Genomic DNA, 11,963 nt, shown 5'->3' with positions numbered 1-11,963 from the left:
ACTCTGGTTACCCTATAAAGAATCAAATTCAAAGAGACTATATTTCACAAACTACCAGTACAACAAAATGAGCAAATAGTCATACAAGAATTTAATATACAACAAGGTCTGAAAGACATTTTTCCCTTTCAGAAGAGTTTCAACAGAAAACAAAAGGGGAAAAGAAACAAACCATTCATCATCTCACTTGACTAGCTCTCATCCATTCTGGACTTTTTGGTGTCATGAAGATGTCTAATAACCACATAATCATGGAGATATGGGTTCGTAGGGATGAGTCAACCATGGATGCTTAAGAGCTTCGGACGCAGAAGGGCGTTTCTTTGGATCAACTTGGAGCAAGTGTGCCACAAAGTCTATGAAGCCTTGGTCGCCCATTGGCAGTCTACGCCTTAGCGATGACTTTTTAGGTATCAAGTATTCCAAATTGTTACTCTCCTGAAATATATTTTGAACACAAACTCATTACACCGTTTCTAAATCCAATACAATTATAAAAAAAAAGTTGGTTCAGCAATAATAGCAGGGAGTTTGCACTATAGTAAAGTTTAATATGCACCTGGTTCCTCTCGTATAGCAAATGGTTTTTGGTGAAGTATTTGGATGTATCAGGTCCTTTTGCAAGCATTTGTTGGTCAATGGATCCGATTATACCAATGACCCTTGCAAGCAAAGTAGCTGGAGAATCATTTTGAAAAAGAACCTGCAAAACAAGACCCAAGTTACATTAACATGTGGTTCTAGCTAGCTTAAAGTTTTGACAGGTTTCATTGATGCTAGAACTTACGTTTCCGGAACACAGTTCTGCCAAAATGCAGCCAAGTGACCAAATGTCGATCTTTTTATCATATGGAAGCCCAAGGATGACTTCTGGAGCACGGTAGGATCTAGACTGGACATAGGAGCAAAGATGATCCGTCTCGAAACAGCTACTTCCTAGATCAATAACTTTGATTTCGCACCTGCTGTAGCTTTTGATAAGTATGTTTTCAGGTTTCAAGTCGCAGTGTATAAGGCCTAGACCGTGGAGAAAGTTTAATGCTTCCAAGCACTGGATAGTAATTGACTGCACAAGATTTTGATTCAGAAGAAAATGAGAGACCAGCAACAAGAAAAAAAACATACATAAACCTTGAAGAGTGGTAATGATTTTTTTAGCTAACCTGCAATCTTGGCATTGTGAAATAAACTTCTCCACCTGATTCTCTATTAAACTTTTGGAACTCATACAAGTTTGCCTTGAGAAGTTCACATACTATTAACAAGTGCTCCTGCAAAACAGAGATTCAAATCAATTGCAGTCATCAAGACACAGGCCCAGGTCACACATTCTACACTGAATCTAATAAAAATTTGAAAATAGCACCAAATCAGCAACTGCTTCTAGAAACATCATAACTAAGATGATTGAAAGTACTAAAGACATAATCCTCCACTTACCCGAAAGTAGAAGTAGTCATACAGTCTAAGGAGATGGTATTTGTCAGCGGGGTCATGCTGATTGACATACTTGAGAAGTTTGATCTCATCAAGGCTCTGGTCAAAAAAGTCTTTGTTGTTCTTTATGATCTTTACACAGACATCAATGCCTGTGTGGAGGTCATGTGCTTGTATTGCTTTGCTAAAAGCTGCTGATCCAAGATGCTCAGTGACATGATAACGACCAGCTAAGACGGAATTCAAAACCACATGGAAGTTCTTATCCTCCTCAAAACCGGTCCTGGGCAACAAAAGAAAAGATATGAGAAACAAATAAATATCCTGAGTGTTTATAAGAACTAAGATATACTGCATCCCACTTTTTAAAATGTGTAGCAAACATAATTAAATGCATAATACACAGACAACCTAAGATCAATGTAAGAGAAAAGACCTGTTTTTCCTGTGAACAATCTTCAGGTTGAAGGTCTCAAAATCCTGCTCTTGGGCTTTAATCTGTCTTACTTGCTCTTGTACCACGATTGCATCTTCATCCTCAAACGAGGTCCCAGGATCTTCTTCTTCTTCCTGATCTTCTTCCTTGCAATGCTCTCTCCCTGTATAAGAACTGTGGGAGAGTGCAGATGGGGAAGAATTTCTTGAACTTTCAACCTTCTCGCCATCCCTATCTCTTTTTTCAGAGATAGAGGTAGAAGCAACAGCATTACCATGGTTAGACCATACAGGGTTTGTAGCATCATCATGAGAGATTTGTCCATCAGGTACTGGAGAAGGAAAGGAGAAACCACCATTTGTAAAACTTTTTAGCTGCATACTTGTTGCACCTTTACTACCAGGTGGAGGCTTAACACCAGCAGCTCCAACTTGGCGATGAGGAAGAAGCTCCAGGTCCCATTCACTTCCTTCTCCAGGAAAGTAATCAGGTGCTATACTACTCCCATTGTCATCAACATCATCACTGATCCCTACACCAATTGACCTAACTGCACCATTTCGATCATCTTCTGCGCGGATATCCTTTGAACAGAACCTACCACCGTTATCCTCAACTCTCCCTTTGCTCAACAAAACTAGATCATTTTCATGTGTGACAAGTCCCTGCCATACAGGTTCAGCTCGCATCAAACTCACCTCCGTTGCATCCATCAATTGCCCGTCATAACGAGCAAGTAAATCAGGTCCCTTGCTCCTGCTGTATGTTTCAGTCACAGAGAGACCCATCGGATCATCTGAAGCTGTAACTGGCTCAACCCCTTTTGCTAGCACATATTGTTCACCGGAGAAATAAGAATCCTCCTCCTCAGCAAATGAATGCTCATCCTCGTTCTTGGTCTGGCTTTTATCCTGTGTATCCGGAGGCTCATTTTCGCTAGGATAGTCGACTTCATGTCCCAAAAACCATGCCTCATCCTCGATTGGTTGCCTAATGTAACCAACATCATCATCGTCATCATATTCATCAGAGTCCCAATACTCATTTGAATGCTCAGCGACATCACCTAGTCCATTGCCAAAGCCAAAAATCAAGTCAGATGCATCTTCTGCTAGTCCCTGACTTACAGACAACCAGTTTCCTCCACCAGCTATTCTGCCACCACCTATGACACCACACCAGAAGAATGAGAGTTAACTTGGTGTTTACAAAAGCTAGCTAAACAAAACAATTTTTTTATAGAACGAATTAATGTTAGAACACTTAGTTTTTGAATAGTAACCATCACGGTGTCAACTAACCTGATGAATGGATTTCTTGTCCAATAGGAACATCTAGATAAGAGCCAATAAGGAAACCATTCTCAGTACTGATTAGCTTCTCGTCCAAAACGTCTCGCTCTTCCGAAGTATAGTTCATTGATTTATCCTCTGACTTGATTCTTACATGTGGCAGCGAAAACGCAAACCCGCTAAGATTCTTTACTTCATCATATCCAGAATGTGACTTTCCAAGGTATAGAGCTGTTTCCACATCATCCTCCTGCTCACTCGCGGCGGCGACCTTTTTCTTCCCTTGCCTTTTGTCTAAAACGGGTACACCGATATCCTTACTTGACGTGCTTCCTCCTTTGGACAGTGAATAAACAGTTGTAACGGAACAGTCCTTCCACTGGTCTGATGAGGTGGTGGTGATAAATCCTTCTTGTATACTATCAACTCCCAAGGATTGAGATGCTTTGGCATGGTCATAGTGAGAGAAGATGTCTTCTTCCACAGCCACTTTATTGCTTTTATTAACCTTTTCATGATGACTCAATGGATTCACAAAGCTCCTTATAGTAGTTGTTGGATCAATACTGTAAACCTCAGCGTCGGTATGATTCCATGGGGGTAATAAATCAAGCTCTGTATCTACTAAACTGTCAGAAAACGTGAACCTGTCCTCCCAGAATGAGTTGTTATTATTATTAGCAGCAGCAGCAGCAGAGGGACTTTGTGTCGTCTGAACAGAAACATCATTCATGGTGTGATGATGATGATGACTCTTCTCAGTGGCACCAGCAGCTGCTCCTCCGCATTGTATCTCTTTGACAACAAATTCATCAGAAACTTGCTTCTTCTTATCAAAGACACCATTTGAGCTTGAGTTCTTGTTATTGGAGAGCTCACTAATCAACGCAGCTTCAGCTCTCATGAAACGATTCTTCCTCAGAAACTCCAAAATCGACTCTATAGAGGAGCTACCTTCCTCCTCCATTTTTGAACAAATCCTCCTGAAACAACATTTAATCAGTCCAAACAACTCACTGAGTAGTTTATAAAAAAGAAGAAAACTTTGAAGCAGAGAGGAGTGAGACGAAACCCTAACAATAACAGTAACATCAAAAAGGAAGCATTTTTATGAGAAAAATAAATATATCAAACAATCCCAGAACCAAAGCAAGGATTCAAATTCGAACAAACATTTCACTTACAGATCCAATGAAAAGCCGAGCTGTCTTCAAATCTAATACAGCTTCTTCTTCCTCGTCTGCGTCTTAGTTCGGTTTCCTTATTCTTCAATCACGGCGCTTCCCTCCTCCCTCCTTCCTTGGACATCCTATTATCAACGCCAGCCAATTTTTTTATTTATTTTTATTTTTGTTTTATTAAATTTTTATTTACTGTTGTTGTAGTATATTTTTGCTTTGGATCCATTAAATGAAAATCATTAGTTTTGGTGGGAAAAGAAAAGCACGAAATGACACATTTACCTATTACTTAACCATGTCCCTAAAACTTTTACTACAGCATTAAATTCATTTTTTTTTTCGGCTAAAGATCATCTTTATTAATAGCAAACTAGATCTTGCCCGCGCTTTGGAAGCGCGGAATATTTTACGATAAAAAATTTCACTAATAACTTAACAAATATTTTTGTAACTTTTAAAGAGTGTGTATTTAAAATATTTTTGCATTTAAATCAGTGTTTTTAAATTCAACCCGATTGTTATTATACCGGTTAATCCGGAGATCTAACAATTTAATTTAGGTTTTTAAAATATTCATATTAAAAAATTACTAAAACCCGAGACTAAGCGATTGAACTGATGGATGACCGATATGTAATCTAATTTGATTTAAATTGTAATAGTTTCATAATTTGTAATCTTATAATCCAAATTTTATAGTTTATTATTTTGCAATTTATGAAATGATGATGTTTCTACAAAATTTTAAAGAGAAAATGATGGATATAAAATAACTAAGATTAATTATTGTATTGTTTGGAAACATTGATAGTAGTATATAAAATATATTGTTTGGAAACATTGATAGTAGTATAAAGAAATAAGTATATTGTTTGGAAACATGGATAGTAGTATTAAAAAGGAATATTAGTGATTTAATGTAAGTTTAACTATAAAGTATAATTGTGTATTTAATTTAAAAACTTACAAAATAAATGTTAGGTCCAACATAATGTTTCTGTTTTAATAAGATACTAGATCTTGACCCGCGCTTTGGAAGCGCGGAATATTTTACGATGAAAAAATTCACTAATAACTTACCAAATATTTTGGTAATTTTTAAAGAGTGTGTATTTAAAATATTTTTGTATTTAAATCAGTGTTTTTAAATTCAACCCGATTGTGATTATACCAGTTAATCCGGAGATCTGATAATTCAATTTAAGTTTTTAAAAAATTCATATCAAAAAAATCACTAAAACTCGAGACTAACCGATTGAACTGATGGATGACCGATATGTAATCTAATTTGATTTAAATTGTAATATTTTTCATAATTTGTAATCTTATAATCCAAAATTTAAATTTCATTATTTTGCAATTTATGAAATAATACGTTTCTACAAAATTTTAAAGAGAAAATGATAGATATAAAATAACTAAAATTAATTATTGTATTGTTTGGAAACATTGATAGTAGTATAAAAATATATTGTTTGGAAACATTGATAGTAGTATAAAGAAATAAGTATATTGTTTGGAAACATGGATAGTAGTATAAAGAAAGGAACATTAGTGATTTAATGTAGGTTTAACTATAAAGTATAAAGGTGTATTTAATTTAAAAACTTACAAAATAAATGTTAGGTCCAACAGAATGTTTCTGTTTTAATAAAATAGATACATGTTTTACATAGTATATGAAATTACATTTCAACAAATACATTTTTAAAAACTTGAAACTAGAAAAAGTATTAACACGATGCCAACTTGCAACAACAGCAAGCATGGTCTTGATACGCTAACTTTATCCAACTTCATCTTCGGTCTAAAATGATCTTGATTTTGGCTGCCATCGATTGTGGTCAAACGCCGTTTATTAACGTCAAGATCTTTGGATGCGATCCATCTGTTACATCGCAATCCGGCCCTAACACTCCCGCTGCAGGAGATAACATGTTTTGTTGAAACTGTCCATGTTACTGGAATTATCTTGCTTTGAAATCCGTAAAGCCATATCTTCTTCACCTTATTTTGTTGTAGAAACATAGTAGGACTCTTTATTGTTTGAACTCCTTCGTTGCTGTGTGTCATTCCTTTAACATTTGGATCCACTGATGCGATAACCCATCCACTCCTCATCCCCGTATCCATTAAATTCATTTTTTTAATTACAACTTTTTTACTCGAAAACACCATTGTATTTTACTTTTCATAAAGAACCATTGTATTTGATGCCAGAAAAAAAAACCATTGTATTTTACATAAGAAATTTTACATACACATAACTGTAGTAATTAATAATGGAAGAGAAAGAAAAACCAGTCTCCACGTGCATTTCATTTTTTTCTCAGATTTTTTTGCCGGACCCTTCTGACAGAGTAAAATAGTAACGAAAGAAACTAAGGAAAAAAAACAAATATGACGCGAATAATAATAAATAAACCGATTCAAGAGCCTACTAACGACTATTTTATGGGCCCAATAAACAGAGGCTCGTTAACGAGCCCTTGATAGAAATTAATTACACAGCGGCTAGAAAAATCACAAGACGACGATCGTTTTTTTTTGCCGGTAGACAAAAATGTCGAAAACACCAGAGAACGGCGAGTGCGGAGAAAAATCGATTACCACAGGCTTGTTCCCCCTCTTCCCTACTCCTTCGAACTCCGTCTCAGCTATTTCAAATGCTCCCCAATGGCTTCGCAACGCCAGCTTCACGACGGATCTCTCCGTCATCGACGCCGCAGCAGCTTCTATGGCTCCTTCCCTATCCGATGTCGAGGCTAGCGAAGAAGATGAAGAAGGCGATGCTCGTAGAAACAATAGTGAATCTAATCAGCCTAGGGTTTACGATTTGATTGAAGAAGAAGAGGAAGAAGAAGGATCGGAGTCTGAAGAGGACGACGACAAGGGGAAGAGAAAGAGGGATAAAAAGAAGAAGAAGAAGAGGAAGAGGGATTCTGATGAATACTATACGAAGCCTGCCAAGGATTATTACTTGGATACTCGTCCTGATCCTGATAATCTTGCTTATGGTTCCATCTACAGGTGTACTTTTACGCTCTCTACATGTTATACTAAGTGTGATTCTATTTTTTAAGTGTGTGTGTTTGTATTTGCAGGATGAATGTTCCTCGTTATAAACTTGACTATTCTCAGAGAGGTTCTGAGTCAGGTTCTATGAAGCTTTATTTAAGGAATAGGCGTGGTGGTTCTATTCTTGATGGAGAGATTGATGTTAGTTCTTTGGACGGGAAAGCAAAGTCTGATCACCGGTACTGGTATGCAAAGCAAGCAGCCATGGAACGGAACAAGAATTTCAGGCGTATTCGTTTGTCTGCTACTTCTAGAGAGGCTGTTGTTGATTCGTCCTTCATTCCTCTGGAGGAAGAAGGTGAAGCTGTTCAAGAAAGTGAAGAGGAAGAGGAAGAGTCGGTGGTAGGAACGTCATGGGAGGATGAGGTGCTGAATAAAACCCGGGAGTTCAACAGACAGACGAGGGAGCGTCCCCATGATGAGAAGGCGTGGCTGGCGTTTGCTGATTTTCAAGACAAGGTTTCGAGTGTGCAGTCTCAGAAAGGTGTTCGCTTGCAGACTCTGGAGAAGAAGATTAGTATACTCGAGAAGGCTTTTGAACTGAACCCAGATAGCGAAGAACTGTTGCTTGCGCTTCTCAAGGCGTACAGAAGCAGAGATAGCGCAGATGTGCTTATCAGTAGGTGGGAAAAGGCACTTATGCAGAATTCCGCGAGCTACAAGATTTGGAGGGAGTTTCTACGTGTTGTTCAAGGGGAGTTCTCCAGATTTAAAGTATCAGAAGTGAGGAAGATGTATTCTTATGCAATCCAGGCTCTCTTTTCTGCTTGCAGCAAGCGACATAGGCAGGTTCTTATTTTATGGTTGATGAATCCCTTAACTTGTTTGTACACTGTCGCAAGTCATGGAGTCTATCTGTTAATTCTTCGAACTTAGTTTTTTCTAGTGTTTCCCGTTAGCTTCAGTCGCTGACATCATTGAGATTTTCTTCCTAGCAGTTCGACTTTGTAAGGTCTGATTTTTTTTTGTTGGATTATGCAGATGGATGCAACATCTGAACCACTGGATTCTGCTCTCATCCAGCAGGAACTCGTTCTAGTCGATATGCTAGTTAGCCTCTGCAGGTTTGAATGGCAGGCTGGTTATCGGGAGCTGGCCACCGCGTTATTTCAAGCTGAAATGGAATATAGCATCTTTTCTCCATCTTTGTTGCTTAGTGAACAGAGTAAATTAAGACTGTTTGAGCACTTTTGGAGCAGTAATGGTGCTAGAGTTGGAGAAGAAGGAGCTTTTGGATGGTCGTTGTGGTTGGAGAAAGAGGAGGAACACAGACAGAAAATGTTGAAAGAGGAATCTTCTGATGACAATGACGTAGGCGGTTGGACAGGTTGGACCGAGCAATTGTCAGATAGGAAAGAAGACAGTAGTATTGCTTCAGCTAACACTGGAGAAGGTGATGTTAATGGTGAGGGACTGGACGAAGAAATGGAAGACGAGGATAGCAGGCCTGAAGATGACACTGAAGCTATGTTAAAGCTATTAGGCATTGATGTCAACGCTGCAGCCAGTGATGAGGTTAAAGATACGTCAACATGGGTCAAATGGTTTGAAGAAGAGGTTTCTCGAGATCAAAATCAATGGATGCCCACTCGGAAAGCCGGTAGCTATCTCTACCTTTACCGATATTAACTTTCAAGCTTATCTAAAAATTTCGCAACATGCATGACCATTTTGCATCATCCTTTTACAGGTGAATTCTCAAGTGTCGATGAAATGGGCGAGAGAGAAGATGAAGAGCAACTCTCAAGTCTTGTCCTATATGAAGATATAAATGGATATCTATTTTCATTACGTTCAAACGAGGCCCGCTTATCTCTGGTGTACCAGTTCATTGATTTCTTCGGTGCACATATCTCCCCATGGACTTCAAGCAACAGTTTGTGGTGGAGTGAGAGATTAAATAGTCTTGAAACATTGTCAGACTCCATGCTAGAAAATTTGAGAAATGTTCATGAGTCTCTGTCGAAATCAGATAGTGCCAACGGTTTCAGCTTGGGATCTCTTTTAGGTGGAAGCAGTGACATATCCATGCGGACCGAGATGATGAAGTTTCTCCGCAATGCCATCTTGCTTTGTCTGAATGTCTTTCCGCGAAACTACATTTTGGAAGAAGCTGTGCTTGTTGCAGAAGAGCTATTTGTAACAAACATGAAAACATGTGAAGTCGCAACTACCCCATGCCAAGCTTTGGCCAAACGTCTTCTGAAAAGCGACCGGCAGGTGAGCTCCGTTCCAATATTTAGGCGTGGTCTGCTCTTCTGTTCAGTTTAACTAAACCGATTCCTTCTCCATTAACAGGATCTACTACTTTGTGGAGTTTATGCTCAGCGAGAAGCTGCTTCTGGAAATATGAAACATGCAAGACGAATCTTTGACATGGCACTGACTTCTATCTGTGGCCTCCCTAAGGTTAGATTTCCGTTATGTTGTTAGCATATGACACTAGGTTAACATGTTACCACCTACGTTCTTAACCTCAAAGAAACCCTAGCTGTGTGTTTGTTGCCGATTCAAATTTATGCTTTCCCGGTCTGAAAAACTGGTGCCTTGTCACTTAAGCTTGAACATGATATATTTCTCTTGGACTGATTAGTATATATTTGTTAAAAAGTATTTTGTTCTGGGTAATGTACATGGAAGTATTGATATGATCTAATGGATATAGCCAGATTATGTTTTCTTCCTTGCTTGATTTGATTTTCGGTGCACTTGTAAGGAGATCACAATCCCAATTTCTGCAGTTGGGTTTGATTTTATGTGACACTAAAAATACCCATGATAAGTAGTTGATTTCCCCTTTGATTACAGGAATTACAGGATAACGCTCCGCTGTTATATTTATGGTATGCCGAATCAGAAGTAGCCAACAGTAGTGGCAGCGGTCTGGAAACAGAATCGTCGTCTCGTGCTATGCACATTCTGTGCTATCTGGGAAGTGGTTTAGCTTATGTTCCTTATAATTCCCAGCCTTCAAGCATGCAAATCCTTAGAGCACGCCAGGGATTCAGAGAGAAGCTTAAGAAGATACAGTCAATATGGTCTCATGGTGTCACAGATGATCAATCAGCAGCGCTTGTTTGTTCTGCAGCGCTATTTGAGGAGTTAACAAATGACCTTTCTGGTGCGGTTGAGATCCTGGAGCACATGTTCAGTTCCGTTCTTCCAGGTTATTTCCATGATCTTCATTCTTGGATTCTCTTACTGATTTTCCATGCTAAATGTTATCGTTATACAAACAATTTCTCTTATAGACAAGGATCATGCATGCACTGGATTTGTATATATCCTAACGTAAGACTTTGTTGGGCTATTGTCAACTTTTCAGGAAGAAGAAGTCAAAGTCATCAACTTGAAATCCTGTTCAATTATTACGTGAGAATGCTTCAGAGACATCAGGACGATCTGACTTTGTCAAAACTGTGGAAGCCCATATCAGAGGGAATGCAACTGTATCCTCTCAGTCCCGAGCTTTATCGAGCTTTGATAGACATCTGTAATCACCGTATGACATCCCATAAATTGAGAATGATGTTTGATGACTACTCCCGCAAGTAAGCTTCTTGACAAACTTTTTTTATGAACTCTCCATCTCACGGGAACTTTCTAATGAATATATATATGAATATGTATAATATGTTATTTATGCAGAAACCCATCCGTAGTTGTTTGGCTATTTGCGCTTTCTTATGAGTTGAGCAGAGGAGGCTCTCTACACAGAATCCGTGGACTGTTTGAAAGGGCATTGGCACAAGATACACTAAACAGCTCGGTGATTCTATGGCGTTGCTACATTGCGTATGAAATCGACATCGCACACAATCCATCAGCAGCTAGAAGGATTTACTTCCGAGCTATAAATGCTTGCCCATGGTAAGACTTAGTGCATCTAATTCAGACTTTTCATATTATTATTATTATTATTATTATTATCAAAACTCAAAAGCACATTCCTAACATAAGGGTGTGGCAGGTCGAAAAAACTATGGCTGGATGGGTTTGGGAAGCTGAGCTCAGTCCTGACGGCGAAAGAGATGTCGGATCTACAAGAAGTGATGCGGGACAAGGAACTCAACATTAGGACAGATATCTACGAGATTCTTCTGTTGCAGGGTTGAGACCTGAGATACAAATAAAATTTTCCTAGTTCTACGTGGGATGTTTCTATGTGGGTTCTCTCTTTTGATCTAATGAAACAGAGATAAGAGAAGAAATATTTGTATCCTCGTTCAACAGCCCCTTTAAATCTTTAATCCTATCGACTCTCCTTACATGCCATTAACTTGCCGATGTTAATTCTGCTACCATCCATTTGTCAAACGAGTTCAAACTCTTTGACAGGCCTATTATGGGGGCTTTGTGTCTCTTTTCACCAAGTTTCTATGAATCTAGTAAAATAAATTGGATCATATAAATACAAAGTGACAAAATGTTTAATAAACTGGAATCACGTTTATACTTGTGAGCGGGAACTGGGGATGGGAAGATGTGCGGCACGGATAACTTGGTGAACTAATAACAAGTACGTTAGCTTCGTTTTGA

The 11,963-nt window shown here is 38.5% G+C and overlaps 2 protein-coding genes across 2 annotated transcripts; one reads left to right on the top strand and one right to left on the bottom strand.

The window, feature by feature from the left end:
* Window positions 1–22: 22 nt before the first annotated feature.
* LOC108859877 (uncharacterized) lies at window positions 23–4,506 on the bottom strand. The gene is made up of 8 exons (XM_018633780.2): window positions 4,350–4,506; window positions 3,175–4,148; window positions 1,874–3,038; window positions 1,441–1,720; window positions 1,164–1,271; window positions 788–1,066; window positions 560–703; window positions 23–438 (listed from the first exon to the last, which is right to left on the bottom strand). The coding sequence occupies exons 2-8, from the start codon at window positions 4,130–4,132 to the stop codon at window positions 250–252; spliced, it is 3,123 nt and encodes a 1,040-aa protein (XP_018489282.2). The 5' UTR covers window positions 4,133–4,148; window positions 4,350–4,506; the 3' UTR covers window positions 23–249.
* A 2,364-nt stretch (window positions 4,507–6,870) lies between these two features.
* On the top strand, window positions 6,871–11,703 carry LOC108859876 (uncharacterized). Its single transcript, XM_018633779.2, has 9 exons — window positions 6,871–7,376; window positions 7,451–8,213; window positions 8,406–9,024; window positions 9,115–9,644; window positions 9,723–9,833; window positions 10,233–10,590; window positions 10,750–10,975; window positions 11,073–11,294; window positions 11,395–11,703. The coding sequence occupies exons 1-9, from the start codon at window positions 6,910–6,912 to the stop codon at window positions 11,537–11,539; spliced, it is 3,441 nt and encodes a 1,146-aa protein (XP_018489281.2). The 5' UTR covers window positions 6,871–6,909; the 3' UTR covers window positions 11,540–11,703.
* Window positions 11,704–11,963: the final 260 nt, after the last annotated feature.

The sequence above is a fragment of the Raphanus sativus genome, chromosome 5, assembly GCF_000801105.2.
Source record: "Raphanus sativus cultivar WK10039 chromosome 5, ASM80110v3, whole genome shotgun sequence".
Classification (NCBI taxonomy): domain Eukaryota; kingdom Viridiplantae; phylum Streptophyta; class Magnoliopsida; order Brassicales; family Brassicaceae; genus Raphanus; species Raphanus sativus.
This window is presented reverse-complemented; position numbering and strand designations above follow the sequence as displayed.

Bases quoted from the DNA above. Each gene is read 5' to 3' on its own strand.
- LOC108859876 (XM_018633779.2), top strand. From the start codon at position 6,910: ATGTCGAAAACACCAGAGAACGGCGAGTGCGGAGAAAAATCGATTACC. The intron at 8,214-8,405 runs GTTCTTATTTTA...TGGATTATGCAG, and splicing joins GCAGCAAGCGACATAGGCAG to ATGGATGCAACATCTGAACC. The intron at 9,025-9,114 runs GTAGCTATCTCT...ATCCTTTTACAG, and splicing joins GATGCCCACTCGGAAAGCCG to GTGAATTCTCAAGTGTCGAT.
- LOC108859877 (XM_018633780.2), bottom strand. From the start codon at position 4,132: ATGGAGGAGGAAGGTAGCTCCTCTATAGAGTCGATTTTGGAGTTTCTG. The intron at 3,039-3,174 runs GTTAGTTGACAC...GTGGTGTCATAG, and splicing joins ACAAGAAATCCATTCATCAG to GTGGTGGCAGAATAGCTGGT. The intron at 439-559 runs GTGCATATTAAA...AATATATTTCAG, and splicing joins TGCTATACGAGAGGAACCAG to GAGAGTAACAATTTGGAATA.